The sequence below is a fragment of the Larus michahellis genome, chromosome 3 (genome assembly GCF_964199755.1).
Source record: "Larus michahellis chromosome 3, bLarMic1.1, whole genome shotgun sequence".
Lineage (NCBI taxonomy): Eukaryota > Metazoa > Chordata > Aves > Charadriiformes > Laridae > Larus > Larus michahellis.
Genome location: NC_133898.1, coordinates 82,060,842 through 82,081,630, shown reverse-complemented (window position 1 = coordinate 82,081,630; position 20,789 = coordinate 82,060,842). Strand labels below are relative to the sequence as shown.

Genomic DNA, 20,789 nt, shown 5'->3' with positions numbered 1-20,789 from the left:
TTATTTGCCAGGCCGTTTGCAGGGGGAGAGCGTGCCTCAGTCTCTAGTTTAAAGTACCCCAAGATGTTTTCAAACCAATGCTAGGAATATGGGCTAGCCTTAGTGATGTGAGTTCGGTCTGCAGCAGGAAAGGAGCCCCTGGGTACCTCTGGTCAGAGCCCAGCGAGAAGCTGGGGAATCGGTTAAACCACCCCCTTTTCTACTGCAGGGTTTGGGTCGGTTCCCACCAGAGCTGGGCACAGGGAAGCCTGTGAGGGTGTCAGCAGGTTCTGACTGAGATGAGGGATGAGGAGGATGGACATGTCCCCACCGAGGGCAGCCCGTGTCCCAGTAGCAAGCCCCTCGCTCGTCTGCTTCATCCCCGCGGGGCTGGGTGAAGGAGCAGGCAGGAGCCCAGCGGGCAGGGATTGCCTGTCTCCTGTTCCCAGGCTGTGAACAGCCAACCGGCCCACACCCCGCTTCCTCACTTCACCCTACAGCCTCTGCCCTCTCTTGCTTTTTGCCTTTTATTTAGGTGACCTTAAATTCAAAGGAGGGAAGGCGCTGGGGAGACGTCTGTGTAAGGTCACATCTCAGCCTCCTGAAGGGCAGGGTGTCACCCACATGCCAGGACTGGGCGCTTTATGGTGTCTCTCTTTTAAACTTTGGGGTTTTTTTAATATGTATCAAAACCGCCAAATTTTTTTGGCACGCTGAGGGGAAGGCATCCTACTGCAATTTCTTCTTTCTAGCTATTGTAGCCACCATCGAGCACCTGTACCTGTGATGTTCCCAGCAGGTGAGAAACCTCAGGGCAAGGCACTGATTGCCCAAGAAAGAAAATTTCCTTTTTTTGCCCACTCTTTTTCACAAAACGTAGGAAATTACTCATTAAACATATCCAAGAAAAAAGTAACAGAAATATCAGAGTTACTGGGCTACATCAACAAAGCATTCATCAAGGTATACCTTCAGCAGAGTTTCTGATCTAATTCAGCACATGTACTTTTACTGTTGGTAGATTTTTTTTCTGGTCCCCTTTCCACGCTCCATCATTAAAAAGCTCATGCCCTTGCCAGCCCTTCTACTGTGAAGGACACGTGCATCGGTTAAATAACTTTTATGATGGGGCAGAGGGGCTCTGCCTTCCTGGGAGAATCAGTGTGACATGTAAATTAAAATAAAAAGTCACCTGCAAACGGAAAGCATTGGGAGACACCTCATCTAAATATAATCTCAAAACCTGAACTTGCAAATCTCCAAACCATACCCTCAGCTGGTGTCAGATGAGGCTGGAGCCAAGGAAGTTACGCTGATTTACACCACCAGCTGAGTGACCCCGGTGTGCTTAGCTGGACCGAGGTCTGGCAGCACAGTGTGGCGGAGGATGCTGTCAGTACTCCTGTAGCACAAAGACACTTTTTAGACTCCAGCCCTGCTCTCACAGATAACAACACCCCCCTGCTTTCCGAGTATTTGCTACTTAACCCCTCCTTTACATGCTTTACACTGCCCATTGTGCTTTTAATCAATTTGAAAAGCCCTTGGTCTATCCTTGAGCAAAGTGTCTTCGGAAGCCTCTTGAAATAAACCCAGGGTTAAACAGCAATCCCCCTCCAAGCAGAGAATCAGAACAACTTTCCTTCTGCAGCTCGCCAGGCTAACTTTATACTCCTGCCACCAGCCTCGCATGCACCAAAGCCAAAAAAACCAACTTCTTTCCACCAGACCGCTGCCGCTGGATGAACCCCAGGCAGAGAAACCAACGCTCGCAGCCTTTCACCGGCAATGGAAGGGCAAACGGCGCCCAGCTCTCAAAGGCTGAGTTACTCGCTGAACCACGCCGGGCTTCACCCTCCGTCAGCGAGCGGCCAGCTGGGGCGGCAGCGGCGGCTTGGGGGGGTTTAGGAGGGACCGTCAGGGCTAGCCGGGGGCACGCACGCATTTCACTCCCCGTGCCCTGTCCTCCTGCAAAGTTACCTTTAAAACACCTGAAAGGACACACAGGTCCAACTCTGCTAAAGTAGGCTCCTCGGTGACTCTCACGAGCTAGGTGCCTTTTAGTCTCGAAGGGAAAACCCAGCATACAGACAGTCTCACTCCTTTCCATTTTCAGTTAAGGATAAAAATTCAACTTACCATCTGGTTGGAAGATATGAGGAGGTTATAATTAAGCTCATTGCTCTGTGAACTATACTAAACCCCCCAAATCGGTAGTAGAAATACTGCCCGCTATGTATATTGCAAAATAAGTTGCTTTTAAAACGGAAGAGACGTTTACCTGGCAGAAAAAAAAAAAAAAAAAGAAAAAAAAAAGAAAAAAAAAAGAAAAGAAAAATACCCCACAAAAACCTGCTTGGATTCAGGTTTGGAAAATCCCGAAGCTGCTCTGCATGCAGAGTGCTGTGTAGTCAGAAGTCTTCACCAACTAGTGCGCGCACACACACACACACATATACACACTCCCACCATGAGCCGGCGGCACCCACTGCTCTGCTGCCCCTCTCCTCCCAAAACCCGCTCCCAGGGCTACGTAAAGGTGTGCTTTGGCAAAGAGGGTCTCCAAGTGAGGAGCTGCAAAGTTACCACAGACAGACAAGCCGCACGAGAAACTGCTCCAACAAGGCTCAACGACACACATCAGGCAGAGAAGAAGAAGCATGCTTTGCCCTTACCTATTGCTTAGGTTAAAACACTGAGCAGTGCCTTTAGAGAGCCTGGGCACTGGGACCCAAAGGGCAGAGGACTTTCAGCACAGTCACACAGACCCCGGCAAAAGCCATCTTCTCCCTGTCTCTTAGCACAGTGCAAGTCTCCAGCAGCTCGGCTCTCCAGCTGCAAACATCTCATTAGACTAATGCATTCAGCACAGGCAGAAAACTCGATTTACCATAGCTACAGCAATGAATTTCCATTACGATGACAGCTTCAACCACATCATGTCCGGAAAAGCAGCCAACCACTGCCTTTTAAAGAACACACACATTTTACGCGCAGAAAAACGAGGCCTGCGCGTCAGGTTTCCTTTCTCTTCGCAGCTACACTGAAAAAACGAAAAAAAAATAATAATTGCTGTTTCTTTTTATTTCAGAAACTCCACAAGCGGAAAGGTAAAGGCGTTTGGACTCTTCCCCCTCCTCTCCCTGCATCCCCCCCCAATAGCAGTATCTTTCGCAATACCGTGCATCAGGCTGCGATGAGCAGGAGGGGTGTTTGCAACATTTCTGGTTTCACTACCCCTCCTCTGTTGCCATGGAAACCGGACTGTAGCATCAGCCCTTTGTCCCACTCCTGCAGCAGCCTGGCCCGATGCTGAGCTTACGTGATGCCACTGATGGGAAGGATCAGTCGCTTCGTTTTGGCTAATTTACGTGGAAACTGGGGGAAGAGAACTTGGGATCTTTTTGCCGGCGACAGTAGGTGTGCGTGTACGGCATTGCTTATGCACGCACACACACACGTGCACCGGTACACAAACACACACAGTCAGTGGTGTGGATAATTTTACAGGTATGGCCAGGCAATGATATATATACAATATGTAGAAATATCAGTTACCACAGCTATACCATGGCATTTGGGCAGGATGCCGGAGCGTTTCCAGTCACTCATCGCAGAATGCACCGTGTCTTCCCTTATTTAGCACAGCATTAGCAGCTCTTACCATCAAAAAAAAAAAAAAAATCTGTAATACATATAATAAATAATGATCATAATAATCCTGCCATGCTCCATTGACTGTGCTAGATCAAATTATCCCAGCCCGGGGGTTTGTCGCAGTTGTTTGTGAGTGTTGCACAGCTCCTCACTGCCCACTTCGCACGCTCGCGTATATCGTTACCCAGTATTTATCGCAAGCCAAAATGTGCTCCTCACCTCTCTTTGCTTCCACTCCCGCAAATGCCTCATCAGACGGGCTTGCAGCGTGGTGATCACTGGTCCTGCTGGTTTCGTGGTCCCTGCTGGTTTTGTGCTAGCCTGGCTTTACGGGGTTTAGGGGAGTTACTTTGGACTCGTCACCACAGAATGTGAGATGAGTATTAAGCCTGTTATGTTTACCAAGGAAGAAGAGGAAAAGCAAGGAACCCCAGATCCCGGACCGTTTGTACCAACAAGAGCCAGGGCTTTGTTAGTGCCCTTCCCCGGCAGCGGGGAGGTGGGCAAGCACCTGCCCACCAGTGACTACGAGCAGGGTGAGATGCTCGAGCTCACACCACCGATCCCTTGCAAGCAGAATAAGGGTGGGAGGATGGCCAGGGTGTTTATTTTCTTCTTAAAGTCATGGCTAGAGAAAAACTAGAGAACAACTGTTTTCTGTCTTCTGCTACTGGTGTATGACACCTGTGGTACTCGCAAACACACTGGGTAAGGAAGTACCCAAGCGCTCCTCAGCCCAGCCTTCATCCTGGAAAAGGCCTGTAATACCCCTTTCTCCCTGAAAAGATCAAGGTCAGTGGGCCAGCACTCACGGATTCCCTTACCAGAATAAAATGGAGGGAACTGGAACACCATGCAAATTCCTGTTTATGTTCCCTAATAGGATCAAGAGGGAAAAGTAGTAGTGATTAAGAAAAATCACGACAGACTCTTTTAAAAAGCCTGTCTTCTCTTTCAAGCTCTTCACAATTTTGAGCATGAGTCTTAGCCACCCCTGTCGTTTCACATCGCCTCAGCAGAAGCGTTGCTGCTGTGGCTTGTCACACCCGGTGCCGTTGGTTGTGTCACACCATGTTACCGATGTCATCTAGCACGGGCGGGCTGGCACAACAGCACCGCGCCGAGGCATCAGCTGCGGCCTCTCGCAAAAAAATATGATATTAATACAATGCAACGCAATAACAAAGTGTTGGGGAGGGGACTGGAAATTTTTCTTTTTTGTCACTGAATGCCATGAATAATTTTGCAGGCCTCAAACCAGCCAAATCCCCACTGCTTTGGGTGCAAGTTTTGCTCCGTTAAGGATTGCAGAGTTCTTTGGACTATGGTCTTTGCAGGGCTCATTTGACAGCCTTAAATTTAAAATTTAAATTAAAGACCCTTGAATTTTGTTTTAAAATATACAGCTGGTCTGGAGGGCAGCTTAACTTATGGCCCAAAGCAAGGGAGGGTGAGGTAGCACTGGGGGAATGGTTCAAAGCCTTCACATCGCCTATGAAGCCAAATGCAGGGCTCATTTCCCCATCTTGGGGTCCGCAAGAGAGAGGCGAGGGGCAAAGGGACATGAGCCAGAGGTGGGGCCAAGGGGAAGGTATTTCCCAGGATGGTTCAGGGGAATGGTCTGCGTGCATGCTGGTGGCACGCTCGTGTGAGCTTCAGGGGACACCTGAGCAGCCGTGGTCACGCATTGGTGGGCTTCAACCCAAGGTTGCCCCTTCCAGCCCCAGGCTTGCCCATGCCACTCTCCCTTGTGCAGAGATGTGTCTGACCACAGGGCCACAGCAGGGGAGATGGACGAGGTAGGGGAGCTTTAAATCTCTGCTGAAGTAAATCTGCCCACCAAATGCTAGAAACACGGTGGACTGATGTAATCACTTGCTTCGTTTCCAAATAGAAATGAGAAAGGTGATAAAGCTGGGGCGGGGCGGGGGGGGAGAAAAGTTCTTGTTTGCCTGAGGTCCTGGGTGTCAGCGAGCCTCAAAAATGCTAAAACAGTTTCCTCTCTAGGCATAGAGGTTTGCAAATGAAGATGACACTTTGCAGAGAAATATTAAGGATCTCTGCACAGAGAGGCAGGCGACAGCAGAGCAAGGAGCACGGCTGAAGTCTCCTGTCTCCTGTCACTGCTTCCCTGATTATTTGCACCACGGGCCACCATCAATCTCCAAAAGTTTTTTTTAGAAATATAATTCTTTTTCATTGTATTCTACATCCGTCTCCGTGCTTCTTTTCATCACTGTCCTGATATTTGTCTTTCACCTATTTTGTACTGTTTATTTTTCAGCCCTTCCCTCTACTGCTTGTCCTCACAGCCTCCTCTGAGCAGGAACAGACCCCAGATGCAGGACTGAAGCCTTTGGGGCAGGCGGTGGCACAGTGAGGAGCATGGGTCAGGGCTTTAATGACCAGCTGAGAGACAGTCCGATGCCCAGTGTTTGAACATGGTTTTTTCAGTGCTGGATTAGCCCCTAGTTTGCCTGGTCTCCTGCATGCAAGGGCTTTCCTTGCCTGTCTGCAGACTAGCTGGGTATTTTTCTGTGCCACGTACATAAATTTTACCCTTGGCCACCTGAAGTCACATCTGAAATACCAGCAGCCACACCAAAGCTCTGCCCCACTGGCTGCCGTGGGCTCCTTGCTAGCGACACTGGGTGAGGGTCACAGATGCCCATCACCATCCACGTGGCAATGGGGAACAGGTATGGGAACAGCCCTCATCCCCACGGTGATCTCTGTCACCCACTGTAGATGCCCTGAAACATCCTCAAAGAGGGTCTGTCCCACCAGCTCTTGCTGGACTGCCCAGGATGTTTTGGACCGAGGACAAACCCGGCCATGGGAGGGACGAGCATCCCAGAGGGTTGCCACCCATGCGGGCGTGTGCCGGATCCTGACATTGCGCCATCATCCCTCCCCATCCGCTGGCTCCCCGGCACACCCGTCCCTGCAGCCTGGCGCTGGGCGGGATGGCGCACAGCGCTCCGCTGCTCTCCATCCACCACCAACATTAATAAACTCCCACAGATTGTCATTTTATTTCAAGCATTACCCTATAATTTAAATAATTCGATTCTTTAAACAATTACATTCAATTACCTTCAGATTTCCATGAAATCAGAAAGCATTCAGGGTAAGTGAGAAAGGAAATTAAACATCCCGAAACAGCCTAAGTGTGTGCAGCCCTCCCTGCTGTTTGGGCAGAAGGTGAGCAGGGCAGGAGCTCATCTGGAGCTCTTCTTTCTGCCACCAGCGAACGCCTGGCCGCAGGGGTGACATTCACCTCCTCAGACACCGCTGCACAAAAGGCAAAAATGCAAAAAGCCTTTTCAGGGCAGGGTTATGCCCTGTATGCGATTTTTTTCCCCCTGCATCTTTATTAGGCATTTCAGTTTAACAAGATTTTTAGCTATAAATCTTTCTGGATGCTGAATCAATCTCGTGACACCCGCCCCGACCTTCTTCACCCCCCTCCCCGTGCTTGCGTAGACAGAGTTGGTTAAGGTATGATGGGGTCTGGTTTAAGGGGCTGAATTTAAACAATTATCTTAATTACAAGAGTGGTATCATCTTTCAAGCAAGCGGGTCTCCAGGGAGGACAGCTGCTGAGAAGTCACTTAGACGCGTGAGCCTTTGAAAGCAGCGGTGAGAGGGGTTGTGACTCCAGCTACCACCACCGCACCCCGTCTCCTTCCCACCTGCCCATGGGAGGAGGCGAGGTGGGATGGCAGCGCCTGGACAAGCAAGAAATGCCTGGGCCTCACATCGCCTGCCACTTGCCCCCTGCCCAGCCCGTCCCCGGAGGTCGCCTTCCATTCAGGCACTTGCTAAATTTGAATAAAGCTGCGGAGACCTCCTGGTGCGCTCCGGCAATTTGCTCAGGAGGCCAAGCTGAAAATTAAGTCCTTTCCTGAGTGTGCCGCAGAAGAAGCCAAGGGAAGCGCCCAAAGAAAAACCTGGCAGCGCCCCGGATGTGCAAGGAGTGGGAGGGCAGGGTTCCCATCCCGCTCAGACCCCCATCCAGCTCATCCCATGCCCATCAGTCACCCCACAGCCCCCTTTGCCCCTGGGACGGGCTCCGGAGCAGCTCTGCCTCCTCCATCCCCCAGCACATCAGCCCCTGCAAGGTCACCCCAATTCACCTCCCCACCCCAATTCACTGCTCACTTGAGGACATGATTATTTCCCAAATCACTAAACATCAGGAGCCGCTTTGTAATTTGCATGGTTCTTTATTACATTTATTGATTTTAAAATATTTTAACGGCTCGTTTATTGCTGTGTTAAAGAGCTCGGAAAGGCAATAAAGTCACATGGCATCCCTAGTGATAAAAGAAATAATCCTTTGAGCTGCAGAAATCGTGCCTTCTCCCTTCCCCTCCGAGCTTCTTTCAAGCGAAAAAACAAGAGCAACAGTACCCGAAAGGCAAAATCCCCACACCCAAAGCAGGAAGATAGAATAAGTTGTAATAAACTGTAGCCAAAACTCTGGAGCACCAATGCAACCTGCTGCAGCTAAGAAACAAAGAAACCTTACTCATCCCCCTTGGTTAAGGTGCTTGACGTACACAGTAATTTTTTGCACATTTATTTACAGAGCTGAGGTGATTGGCCATGGGCTATCTCTGTCCAACATCAGCAGTGATGCTAAAACAGTGATGCGCCTCCAGGTCCAGCACAAGGAGGTTTCGTCGATACCAGCTGGGGCGTACCACACTGTCTTATCCACACATATTTCCTAATGAGGGTCTCTTGAGACCCAGTGTACAGGAATCTGCTGGGGCGGAGCTGAAGTGTCCAGGCTGGTGCTGCCATGGACCTGTTGGAAAGGGTCCAGCAGAGGGCCACGAAGACGATCAGAGGGCTGGGGCACCTCTCCTATGAGGACAGGCTGAGAGAGTTGGGGTTGTTCAGCCTGGAGAAGAGAAGGCTCCAGGGAGACCTTACAGCAGCCTTCCAGTACCTAAAGGGGGCCTACAGGAGAGACAGGGAGGGAATTTTTATCAGGGAGTGGAGCAATAGGAAGAGGGGTAACAGTTTCAAACTGAAAGAAGGTAGATCTAGATTAGATATCAGGAGGAAATTCTTTACTGTGAGGGTGGCGAGACACTGGCACAGGTTGCCCAGAGAAGCTGTGGATGCCCCATCCCTGGAGGTGTTCAAGACCAGGCTGGATGGGGCTTTGAGCAGCCTGGTCTAGTGGGAGGTGTCCCTGCCCATGGCAGGGGGGTTGGAACTAGATGATCTTTAAGGTCCCTTCCAGCCCGCACCACTCCATGATTCTATGATTCAGCACTAACTCAGCAGATGCTGAGCAGAGGATCTTGCTCCAGGAACGCTGACACGGATGGCAGTTAACATGTCTCGCTCCATGGAAAGTTGAAGGAGCAGTCAGGATTAGTTTTTGCGTGACTTCCTCCTGCTAATTACATGAGAAGTGCCTGACAAGGGCAAGGCATCGAAAGGTTGAATTAGAAACTCGTCGCCGAGTAGGCACCGTTGCTGTTTGTGAGGCAGCGCACTGAAACATTAGCTTTTTCTTGTAAGAACCAGAATAATAGACAGGCAGAGGGATTTCATTCAGCCAGTACATTCCCTGCCCCCCCCCGCAGATACTGTAAATGCCACCAGGCATACCCAGCACCGTGCTCCCCTCGGACCAGCCGGGGGAGACCCAGGGGTGACCTTGCAGCGGACGCAGCCCGTTTCCCTCCCGTGCACAGGGCACAGCACGGAGGGTACTTGTCCTCGCAGCGATGCTCGCAGGATGGAGCAGGGAGCTTGGGTGCAATTTGGGTGCGTGTTTTACAGCACCTCGTACCTTGCAGCGCCCCAAAGGCTTGCACGCTGCTTTTACAGGGAAAAATTCGATCATCCTTTTACCATCGCGGAAAGCAAAGTGGTTTAAACAGCGTTAGGGTATCTTTCCCAAATGTTTTTTTTTTCCCTGATGCGGGGAAATTTCCAGGAGTTAATTCACCAGCATCTTATTTCTTAATTTTTGGCTTTTGTATAGTGAGGGATTGTGAGCTGGGAATTGTTATCATCTGACAAATAAAAAGGGTCTATTTTAATAAATATGGTATCATAGCACAATAATAAATTAAATTAATAGCCCAATGAAATGAAAACAGAAGCTATGATCTAAACATTTCCTATTTATTTCGAGCGTCTTTCTCAAGTAACTTGGCTCAAATAGCATAACTTTCTGCAGTAGAGATAACTGGGTCTGGGCTGTAATTATGAAAAAAAAAAAAAAATCCTCCAGATGAGGGGTTTTGTTCCTTGGATTACTCTGCTGGTTTTACAGTCATTTCCAGCCCAGGGCATCTCCAGGCACTTGACCGACTAAACACTTACTGCTCAGCAGTGGGAGACGGCGGCCAGCAAAACCTGTTCCTGAGCAAGGTACCACTGGATTTCATTAATCGGCCCCCATCCGGCACATGGGTGGCACAGATGCCCGTGCTCTGCTCCCCAGCCTGCCTGTCCCTGCCTTACAGACTGAGCTGCTGGGCTTGCTGCACGGGTACGATTAAAAGAGAAGCAACGGCGAGCTGTTGTTCAGCAGAGGGGTGTATCAAACGGGGCTCTTCTCCCTCCCCAGCATCCACCGTGGTGCCTGCCGTGCCCTTGTGCGGGCTCTTCCCACCCTCTCCAGTTTCCCCCTCTCCTCCCTCAGGCTCGGAAAACTGCTCTGGCACCGGGAAAGCAGATGTTATTCCCATCCCAAAAAGTACAGCACCCCTGAGAGCATGTTAGCCCAGAAATCCTAGAATATATAGTGCTGGAGATGCTAGGCAGGGTGTTGGTAACAGCTGATGCGTGCCGCACACACCTGAGGGGGGGAGAAAGCCAGGAAAGCCATCCCCAACAAGGGGTTCAGTCCCAAAAAACTTGGTCTCTGAACATTAATGACTGCAGCAGGGGGGAAGCTTCCACTGCACGGCCAAGTCACGCAGAAAGCCTCTTCCCCAGACTGAACGCTTGCTCACGCACCAGGAAGAGCGGGGAGAGGAGGTGTGACGGTGCCATCTCCTGACTCCTGCCACACGCAGAGAGGGCTGCATCTCACTAGCTGGGGCGGGCTCAGCTGCCACCCCCAGGCAAAGCTCGTCAGAGAGAAAGACATTAATAGCAACTTCTTACAATAATATTGTATACAAATGTCCAAGTCTGGTAGATTTGATTTTTCTCCATAGCTAAAAGAGCAGTAAAGATATATGTCTCTATAAAAACTATGTTTGCATACTCCTTTTCCTTAATTCAATAGAAAAAATAAAATCAGTTGCTATCCAAATTCACTGTAATTATCTTTTTTTTTTTTTCTCTTGGCAAGCGCTATTTTTAGTCAATATGCATGCATAGTCATACTATAGCATAGCTATTTTTTAAATTACATATGCCAGCGTAGTTTATAGATTTTAATTAACCAGGGAGTTGGATAGCCATCAGCAGTCAGGAGCTGTATGTTGTTTGCATACAAACTCAGTGGAGAAACTTCCCCACGCAGCATCTGCTTGTACGACCGAGGAGGAGCAGACCCTCTCCGGCAGCCAAACAGTTTGGAGCCTGTTGAATGGTAATCGTGATCCAAGGGCTCAAACGCCACGGCTCTTCACTTGGAGAAAGGGGGCCTGGGTGGAAGAGGGTACTTCAGCTATGAGCGTGGATTTAGGAACACAAACACAGCGCTCCACTTCCCAAAGAACCTGAAGGATGGGCACATGGGACAGGCACCCCTCCGCTGTCAGCGTATCATAATGCCACAGCCAACACTGGTCGTAGAGGCCAGTTTGTGCCCAGAGCACGCCATGCATATGCTCAAGCTGGAGCCATTACACAGGTGCCTCTCCATAAACACATCGGGGGTCAGCGGTGGCCGTGGGAGACACAGGGAGCCCCGGCACACTGCCGATGGGTGTGATACCTGTGAGCAGAGCCAGGGAGCAGGGCTGTCCTGCCACCGGAGTGAAATGCAGCTGTACAGCCCCCCCGGGCGGCTGTGGCACCCAAGCACTCACGTGCCTCGCTAACAAAACTGGCACCGGCTACATCTCTTGGCCATACAGCACTTTGTTTTAAAACAAAAAAATACTAGCAGAGATCAGAAATACATCAAAGTTTTCATCATTCGCTTAGCTTCTGAGGATGATTAGGTGGGATTGTCGACCTGCTTGAGGGTAGAAAGGCCTTGCAGAGCGATCAGGACAGGCTGTATGGATGGGCTGAAGCCAACGGTATGAGGTTGCACAAGGCCAAGTGCCGGGTCCTGCACTTGGTCACAACAACCCCGTGCATCGATACAGGCCTGGGGAAGAGTGGCGGGAGAGCTGCCTGGCAGAAAAGGACCTGGGGGTGTTGGTTGACTGCCAGCTGAACACGAGCCAGCAGTGTGCCCAGGTGGCCAAGAAGGCCAACAGCAACCTGGCCTGTATCAGGAATAGTGTGGTGAGTGGGACTATGGAAATGATTGTCCTCCTGTACTCAGCACTGAGGCCCCACCTCGAGTGCTGCGTCCGGTTTTGGGCCCCTCACCAGAGAAAAGTGATTGAAGTGCTGGAGTGGGTCCAGAGAAGGGCAACAAAGCTGGTGAGGGGTCTGGAGAACAAGTCTTATGAGGAGAGGCTGAGGGAGCTGGGGTGGTTCAGCCTGGAGAAAAGGAGGCTGAGGGGAGACCTTACCGCTCTCTGATACGACTTGAAAGGAGGTTGTAGAGAGGTGGGGGTCGGTCTCTTCTCCCAGGTGACAGGCGATAGGACAAGAGGAAATGGCCTCAAGTTGTGCCAGGGGAGGTTTAGGTTGGATATTAGAAAAAATTGTTACACAGAAAGGATTGTCAAGCATTGGAACAGGCTGCCCAGGGAAGTGGTGGAATCATCATCCCTGGAGGTATTGAAAAGACGGGTAGACATAGTGCTTAGGGATAACGGCTTAGTGACGGTTTTTGTCAGAGTCAGGTTGATGGTTGGGCTAGATGATCTGAAAGGTCCCTTCCAACCCAGGCAATTCTATGATTCTATCTGTAGCTGGGTTTTATTTTAGTGGTGGTGGGGGAAGTACTTTAGTACAGTTTAGCCCCAAAGTACCCCAAAGTCGCGTGAAATCCAGAATCCCAGGACAGGCTCTGTTGTCCTTCGTCCACATCCAACTCTGCAATGACTTGTCGGATCCTGTCACAGGCGAGCAATTAGTTTACCTAGCAAAAGAGGTTTAAACTTCGCAAGTGGCCTCTGCTCTATGCCAGAGATGGGACAAATTTTCTTTCCAGCTGTGGAAAAGCTGCCAACAGAAAAAAGGAAAAAAAAACCAGAACCGAACATACTTCCCAGTCATTATCTGAGGTAGCTCATCAATTGCTCACAGGCTAAACTTCAGAAATCATATTGTGGTTATAATAAAACTAATCCAATTTTAGTGGTGATATATTTTAAATAAAAGGCTTGATTTTAGGGTTTTCCTCATATTTTCCCTCCTCTGCTATTTTGACACTTCCATCATTTTTGAGGCTGGCATGATGTGCATACCAAAAAGCCTCTCCTGTGTCTAACAAGCTGAATTATCTTATTATTGCCTAGCCTACAACCTCGCCTCTACAGAGACCTGGATTACAAAGGCTGGTGTCAGCCTCCGCGTTGGTGCCGTTGTAATATTTAACACTGAGCACTTACATAAAGATTCAAAGCAGCGCGGTGATTAATTGCTGTCATTCCTGTGAGTCTCCCCGGCTCACATTTGACCGGCAGGGCCATGCTTCCCTTTTAAGAGATGCCGGGTTTTGAACAATATCGCTCTATTTTTTTGTTTTAATTGGCTTTTAGCGGCGAGCGCAGAGGAGGCGGCGCTGGGCAGGGCTGGCCGGGCAGCTGGGGCTGACCCACGGCTGCTGCCTGGCACGGACGCCCCGGTGACACCTGATGGGCACCGCTCCAGGCAGCTCCATCCAACAGTATTTCAGAGGAAAAGGTTAGAGGTGCATCAGGCAGGGCTGGCTTTGGCGTTGACGCTGCAAGGAGGCAATGGGCTGGACAAACTATGCTGCTTTCATCCCGACTGTTTCTCTTTTAAGGCCTCTGCTTCTGTTGGGCTCATAATGGAGATGGTCTCTCCTGCCTCACAGCCCAGCCCTCCCTTGCTTTTAGTGCTTGGCTTGTCTCATTGTTTCCAAAGCGCTCGATGCGGCACCCTGTGTTGCTGCGTGCCCGGCAGAGCGAGCAGGTCTGGTGGCACCACAGGGGGGACCAGGTCATCGCGTGAGGAGCAGCAGCACCCAGCCATCCCCCACCGACACCCTCTTTCCCACAGCGACAGCCCGTCAGGTGGCAGGGGACCATCGTCCTGACTTTCAGAGCTAGCAGGCAAAAATGACAACGGGAGAAGAGAGAGGTTCTTCGCTTGTCCAAAACAGCCTGACCCCCCCACACTGGCACCCAGGGGCAGAGGGTCTCTGTGGGGGACAAGCAGGTGACATGGGCCACATGTACCCCACTGCAACGTCCAGCCCCAGCTGCCCTGCCTCGTCACCTCTGAGTCTTATAAGCTCGCTGCAAGATGGGCCAGATGTTTTAAAGGCAGTTCTTGCCAAGAAATGAAGAGCCTGTATATAGAAGTGTCTCCGTTTTAAATCCCCGGTAACTTTTAGCATACATACTATATATTAAATGTGAATTTGAATGTAAAATATAATGGGGCAGCTTTTCAACGTCTGAATGCACTATTCATCCCCGATTGCAATGAAGGAGGAGGAAAAAAAAAAAGAGGAACCAAATACACCTAACAAATCTACATCAGGAGGGAACCATAAAAAGATACAACCGAGATAAAACCTTATGTGAGGAAGTTAACTGCGAAGAGTAAATCCTCGTAGCTTTCGGAAGAAATACCTGTAGGCAGCAGTGCCTTCTGCCACGTGACGCTTAAGGGAAGACGCTAATGACGTAAATGGGGTTGCCCAAATTGTCTCGCGATGGGAAGCTGCCACCCATGGGCCGTACACGAGACCAAGGGAGCAACAGGCTCTCCTGCGCCTGAATTGATTTGGAGGGACCTGCAGAGCCAGGCAGTTTGGACGGACCAAATGCCCGGTGCAAAACGAAGCAAGGACTATCACATTTCACCTCTTCATTTCAAACGACCAAAGTGATTGTCACCTGGGCCTCCAAATCTCGCCACCCTGTCATGGACAGTGTCTATTTTAGAGCCATTATAACCCAATCTCAGCTAATGTGATTTACACATAGTAATTAATGGAGCTTCAGCTGTAAGGAAATTGGTCATTCAATTTGAGTTTAATTTACTGCACATGAATACATTAGAAAGCACAAATTCCATTGCTGTGATGTGGCCATGGAGAAAGGGTTGTGCACCGGGAAGGAAAAAATAAAATGCCCAATAAACATTAGGCTGCTGGCCTTCCACATTTCCCGCTCCTGAAGGGTCTCCTCGGTGGGAGAGGGGAACGCAAATCCAGGCATGTCAGTACAGATGCTTGGAGGTATGAAGGCAGAGTCCCTGCTGCTACTGTTATCCCATTTCCCAGCTGCGGGAAACATCAGCCTGGCCTATTGGTGATATGGAGCCATTCTGACCCCTGCGTATGTTTGGGGGTGTATCCCTCAGGGAGAGCAGCTGAGTCGATGGGGTATAATGGTATGGGGTATAATGTCTGAAAAAGCCACTGTATCTGTGGCATACGCATGAACAACTCCAGTGATGGAAAACCATGCCAGGACAGCCTTTCACAGCAAGGACAGTATTTCATTTTCAGGTACCTTAAGGTAAAGGTGGCCTCACACCAGCCTGGCCTTTGGAGCATCTAATAACCGTGCCCAAGCAAAGCCAAAAGCAACGCCTGGGCGATCCTCACTGCCCCGTGTGGGGCCGGGAATGCCCCGGTGCTCTCCCGGCCCATGGTCTGCCCCGCAGGAGATACCCATACGATGTCCAGCTTTTCTACAGTTTCTCTCTCGAATGCCTCCAGCTTTGTGCCATGAAGCGTCTACCTACATTGCTGGCATAAAAAAGAAAGCGCTCGCACCTTATTTTAAAGTAAAGGCGGACGAATTAAAAACGATTGCTCAAGGTGGTCCATGCAGACTCCTTCGTGCCTACGAAATTCCACACATGCAATGCAACTGTAACGTCTTCCCCGTTTAATTATTAGAGCATATACGTGGAAGGCTTATACACAGTGAAAGGCTGAAAATGCTTCCTGATTCTGCACACGCTGGAAATCAAATTCTAGGTAGAGTGTATGCAATTTGGCTTAAAAATACTATCATTAGCTTTAGAATCTATTGCGCTAATTAGATTTATTAATCGGGTTCATTGCCGGTAACAGTTCTGTTATTTAACTGAATGATAAATACAAACAATTTTGGCAGAAAATTGTTTCTACCAACTAAATAGTTTCTGTGTGGGCTCAAACTGCATCTTAAACCAAAACGTTGACGTGAAAGAAACGAAGGGCAAGCCATGAACATCCCCCAGATGTACGGTGTGTGCAAACTTGGTATCCCGTCCAGAGTTCAATACTGAAGGCGAGTCACCCAAAGTTTTCTCTCCTATCTGTTCCCCGGTACTTGCTAAGACCCCAACAGAGCACAGACAGCAGAGCTCCTGCTTACCTTAGTGAATAGAAATGAGTTTAAGCACACGCTCAACCTCTAATCCAGCACTCGGGTGCTCTGCCAAGCCTTCGACAAACCCTCAGAAGAGAGGGCGCCGTGGCCCTGTGCAGGTTTTAAAGACGATACCGCCAGGGGCATCTTTAAATGTGTCTCTGCAGGGAACGTAAAATTCAAGTGAACAGGGCACCCAGGTACCCCATAAACCACCCCTTCGAGGCACAGGCATCCTCATGGTAGAACCACCTAACGTATCTCACTTTGCACAGCTTAAAACGCAGCCGAACTGGAGACACCTTCACGACGTCCACCGTACGCAAACGCATTTCCAAAAACTAATGCAAAGCAAGATGTAAGGCTCAAAACGGACTCAGTAACACCCCAATTGCTGCTACAAAAGGAAGCTCTGCCTTTCTTTCTCTGCCACGTTTTTATTTTTTAATAATAATAATAGTAATAATTATTATTTCAATCTTAAAATAGGTTTTCTTCCGCAGTTTTTAAATGACGAGTCAGCAAGGTGTTTGGGGGAAAACCCCCCAGATAAACAGATACACAAATAGGGGGAATGCACATGTAACAACAGTTTATTTAAAAGAAAAGAAATAGAGAAAATGAAACCTCCACCTATGTCTCCCTCCTCCAAAAAGCGGGAAAAACAAAACCAAACCTACAGCTCAAAACACGCTAGGTATCCCCCTGGAAGAATCCCAGGGTTTCCTGAAGAAATCCATGCCCCTGCCTCCCCCTGCTGGAGTCCGGCCGGGAACTACACCCCGGCGCTGGGAAAAGCACCTTCCCTTCCTCTACAGGTGAAGGGTTTTCCACACTCACAAGACGTTTGCAATTTAGAGAGGGTTTATCAGTTTTTTTGCGCAAGTGTAACTCTCTAGTCAGCCAGCATTAGAACAGAAAAAAGTTGACGCTTCCTTTAATATTAATTAAAGGTGGGAGGAAATGTTAAATCATTTTACATTTTAAAAAAAAACAAAACAAAAAAGAACAAAACCACACCAAACCCCTTTTATAACTCATTCCTTTTACCTACGCACATCTACTTCAGATTTACCCCATATTTCAACAAGCAGCGTTCATCTGCCCTAAATCATGGTACCGCCATCTACTAGTCAGCTGGGCCAGGAGGAGAAGGGCCGGTTGCATTTGCATCACCCTCCTGCCTATTCCAGCCAAGTCCCTTTTTTCCCCTTGGAAGCGGCTTCTGCCAGCCCTGAAGTGTTTGCAGCATCTCTGGGCAGACAGTCCAGCTACAGAGAGGAGCGCGACAGCAGGAGGGCAGAAATAAATCTATTCACACCGAAACAACGCTAGACGCTTTGAATTTATGCTTTGGCTACTATTGCACAGGGGGTGCAGCAGCAAAGCAGATTTTACTTCCCCAACTTTTTTTTTTTTTTTACTCTTCAGTTACTATTCCAGAGTTCCAGAAGAGTCAGGTGTAAAATCAGTTAGGTGTAAAATCAGGTAAAATCAGTCCTAAACCCCATCAAAAAGCAAGACGTATACAACAGTGAACACAAAACGCTGCTGCTTCCTGCAAAGTTTTCCCCGTGCTGGTAACTCTTATTCAAGAGACAGTTACTGAACCTTTGAATGGCAACTCGAATTGTTCTCCAAAAAGTTATTATTAACGGTCACACCCCACCACAGACCAACCAACAGTCCAATAATCTACTAATGTTCCTAAGACTTGCGCGCCTGCAGTGGTGTTTTTAATTGCGTGAAGCTCTTAAATCTCTCCTCAGCCCCACTTTTGCATCTGTCTTGGAAGGTGCTGTAAAATGGTGCGCAACCATATAGCTTGTATTTTTAGGAGAAAAACCAGCAGCACGCCTTCTTCACATTATGAAGATTTCCAATACCACCGTAATTCTTTTCCTCGCATCTTCTATTAAGTTACCTTGACTTTGCAAGAGGCTCACATTTGAAGAAGTATTAGGTTTTTGCCTTTGTTAGCTCAACAGAATTATCCTTGGTTTGCAGACTTTCAGTGTAATCCCAGCTGTCAGCTTCGATCTTTAAGAAGAAAATACTTGAAGTGTTCAGACCAGGGACATGATTCTTTCTTTTTTTTTTTAAATCACTTCAATGCATTCACATCTTGCAAGTACATACCTTGACTTTTAATAGTAACATTTAGGGATCAGTAGTGAGAGTATGGCCCCCCCCCTCCTGCCGTGCTCTTATTATCAATTATATCTCCTAACTATAATCACCTCCCAACTTTTAACAACCACAGCAGTTCACTATGAATTGTTCCGACAGACCAATGTAAGTTTAACATTCATTTTGCATACGGAGTCTGGTGACTATTCCTCAAGCATTTCTCTCATCAGTGCAGAATTTGGCTTGAAAGCCTACGGACTGCAACTAGTACTTTTTAATTGTTATTTCTCTACTGTATTTTGCAAATAGAAATATGAGTTAAAAGGTATCAAGTGTACACGGCATTTAATTTAAACCCAGTCTTCATTCTTGAGTGTGAACACCTGACACTGCTTATGCTTTACAAGAGATTTTCCTGCACAATATGCACTTCAGAAGTACTTCGAAAGATACCATAATCTCATTTAGAACATTTTCAAATTTTATTTGCAACTATTGCAATTACAAAGAATATCGACAATGTAAATTTGCATTTAAAGTGACAACCCTTTCTAATAAACAAGGTCACAAATTAGTGTGCAACTATTCTGGCTTCGGGCAATTTTCATAGGATGGAAATTTTCCTGCATGATATTTTGTCACGTTTTACAGCATTGCATTTTCATAGTTCAATGCATAGGAACAGAAATACATCTGTTCCTACTTGCAGAACACTCCTACATATTTCTGAAATACGGAAATAGAACTTTCAATTAATCACCTTTGTTTGTTTTATTGAGAGGAAGAAAAGGAAGAATCCAGTCGTGGTTTTTGTCAAGTCATGCAGTGCTCTAACAGCCCTGATTCTCTCCTCCCTGAATTTATTCTCTAATTAGACTTGTGTTTTTTGCTTTTTGTTTTTCTTTTCTTTTTTTTTTTTTTTTGAACAGGGGTAAGGGAAGTATCACTGTCTTGTTCACAGCCCTGCAGGAGACTGAGGTAAAAAAAAAAAAAAACTCAGAGATGCACGCTATTACAAATGCAAACAGCCATCAAATTGTCCAGTTTATTGATGGGAATTCAAAATTGATACAAAACATGCTCTCTTTGCATGTTGTATTTTACCCTTAAAATGCTTCTGACAGTGTCAGGTAGATTCAGAGTTAAGAATATACTTCGGCTTCCAGCATGTACCTTTCATACACAAAAGCCACCAAACTTCCGTAACACGTGGTCCCAAAATTGCTTTCAGACATTTTGTTTATCAAAAGACTCAGATCTTCTGCTGATCTGAGGAAATAAAGGCTTAAAAATGTTTTAAGCCATTAATAAGTATCCTATGGCAGAGTCACGAAAGTTTATGATTTCCATTATAATCTTGGGCGTAAAAAGGCAACAGTCCTAAAAAAGCAGCCCTCCAGAATATACGAAATGTGGCAATGGGTATGATGCCAATTTATAATGACCGAGTTAAGTCAAACAGATTTTTAAAGCTATGAATGATGTGAGCAGTATCACAGCAAAATATTTAATGAATACCACAGAACCAATCAAGTTTGAAAGTTGAGCAGATGTTGTTGCAATCAACAGAGATTTGTAATGTCGAATATACCAAAACGTTTTCTAAAATAATTTCCTAATGCAGAAAAACTGATTTAAAGTTTGCTCCTAGCTAATAGTACCTTTTATTTAAATTGGACCCTAAACTGATCAGACAATACATAGCCCACACTTTCGGACATTTATAATAAAAAAGCTTTTATTTTCAATTGAAACAAATGCACCATCCTGCACTTGAAGGCTATAATGAGCCATAAGCATATTCCAAGGTGTATCAATGGCAACAGATTTGTTTCACCTCCACTGAGAAGTTACATAATGCACTCTTAATTGGTAAAGAAAAATTAAACTCAGCCTTCTCAAAGCTTCTGTACTGTGTTTCTTGGTTATTGTACAGTTCCACAGTCAGACCAAGAGTTTGCAGTGTGTGCAGATATTGTAGTCAATCAACAGTATTGTTTAATCATCATCTTCCTCCTCTTCCTCTTCCTCCTCAAAACTGTCTTCAAAGCCCTCGCTGTCTTCCTGGTCCTCATCACCTTCTATTGCTGTATCCCACTGTGGATGATTTTCTGGCACTGGTTTTGCTTCATGAACTTCCAGCTGTAATTGGATAAAGAAAAAGAAAGAAAAAGGAAGGGGAAAGGTTACAGACAATACACATTAAATTTGGGAAAACAAAAACGAGCCCCAAAAGAAATGACACCACACACAAAATTGACAGTTAAAAACCCCAAACGCACACAAAAGAAATTGAAAACCACCGAACAAACAAACAAAAAAACAATCTACAGAAAAAAAATAAAACAAAACCAACAACTGCTTCCAGAAATAAGGCATGCATCTCATTAACTGGATGGATCTAGG

General features: G+C 47.5%; 2 protein-coding genes across 2 annotated transcripts in view; both read right to left on the bottom strand.

The window, feature by feature from the left end:
* The window catches only part of SCML4 (Scm polycomb group protein like 4), a 70,486-nt gene extending 67,362 nt beyond the window's left edge, over positions 1-3,124 (bottom strand). Inside the window, exon 1 of the mRNA XM_074578330.1 lies at positions 2,655-3,124. The gene's annotated coding sequence lies outside the window, so the exon portion shown is untranslated. The remainder of the gene's footprint in view (positions 1-2,654) is intronic.
* A 15,717-nt stretch (positions 3,125-18,841) lies between these two features.
* Positions 18,842-20,789, bottom strand: part of SEC63 (SEC63 homolog, protein translocation regulator) — a 63,376-nt gene continuing 61,428 nt past the window's right edge. The window contains exon 21 of the mRNA XM_074581002.1: positions 18,842-20,525. Within this exon, the coding sequence (XP_074437103.1) occupies positions 20,382-20,525 (144 nt within the window). The 3' untranslated portion in view covers positions 18,842-20,381. The remainder of the gene's footprint in view (positions 20,526-20,789) is intronic.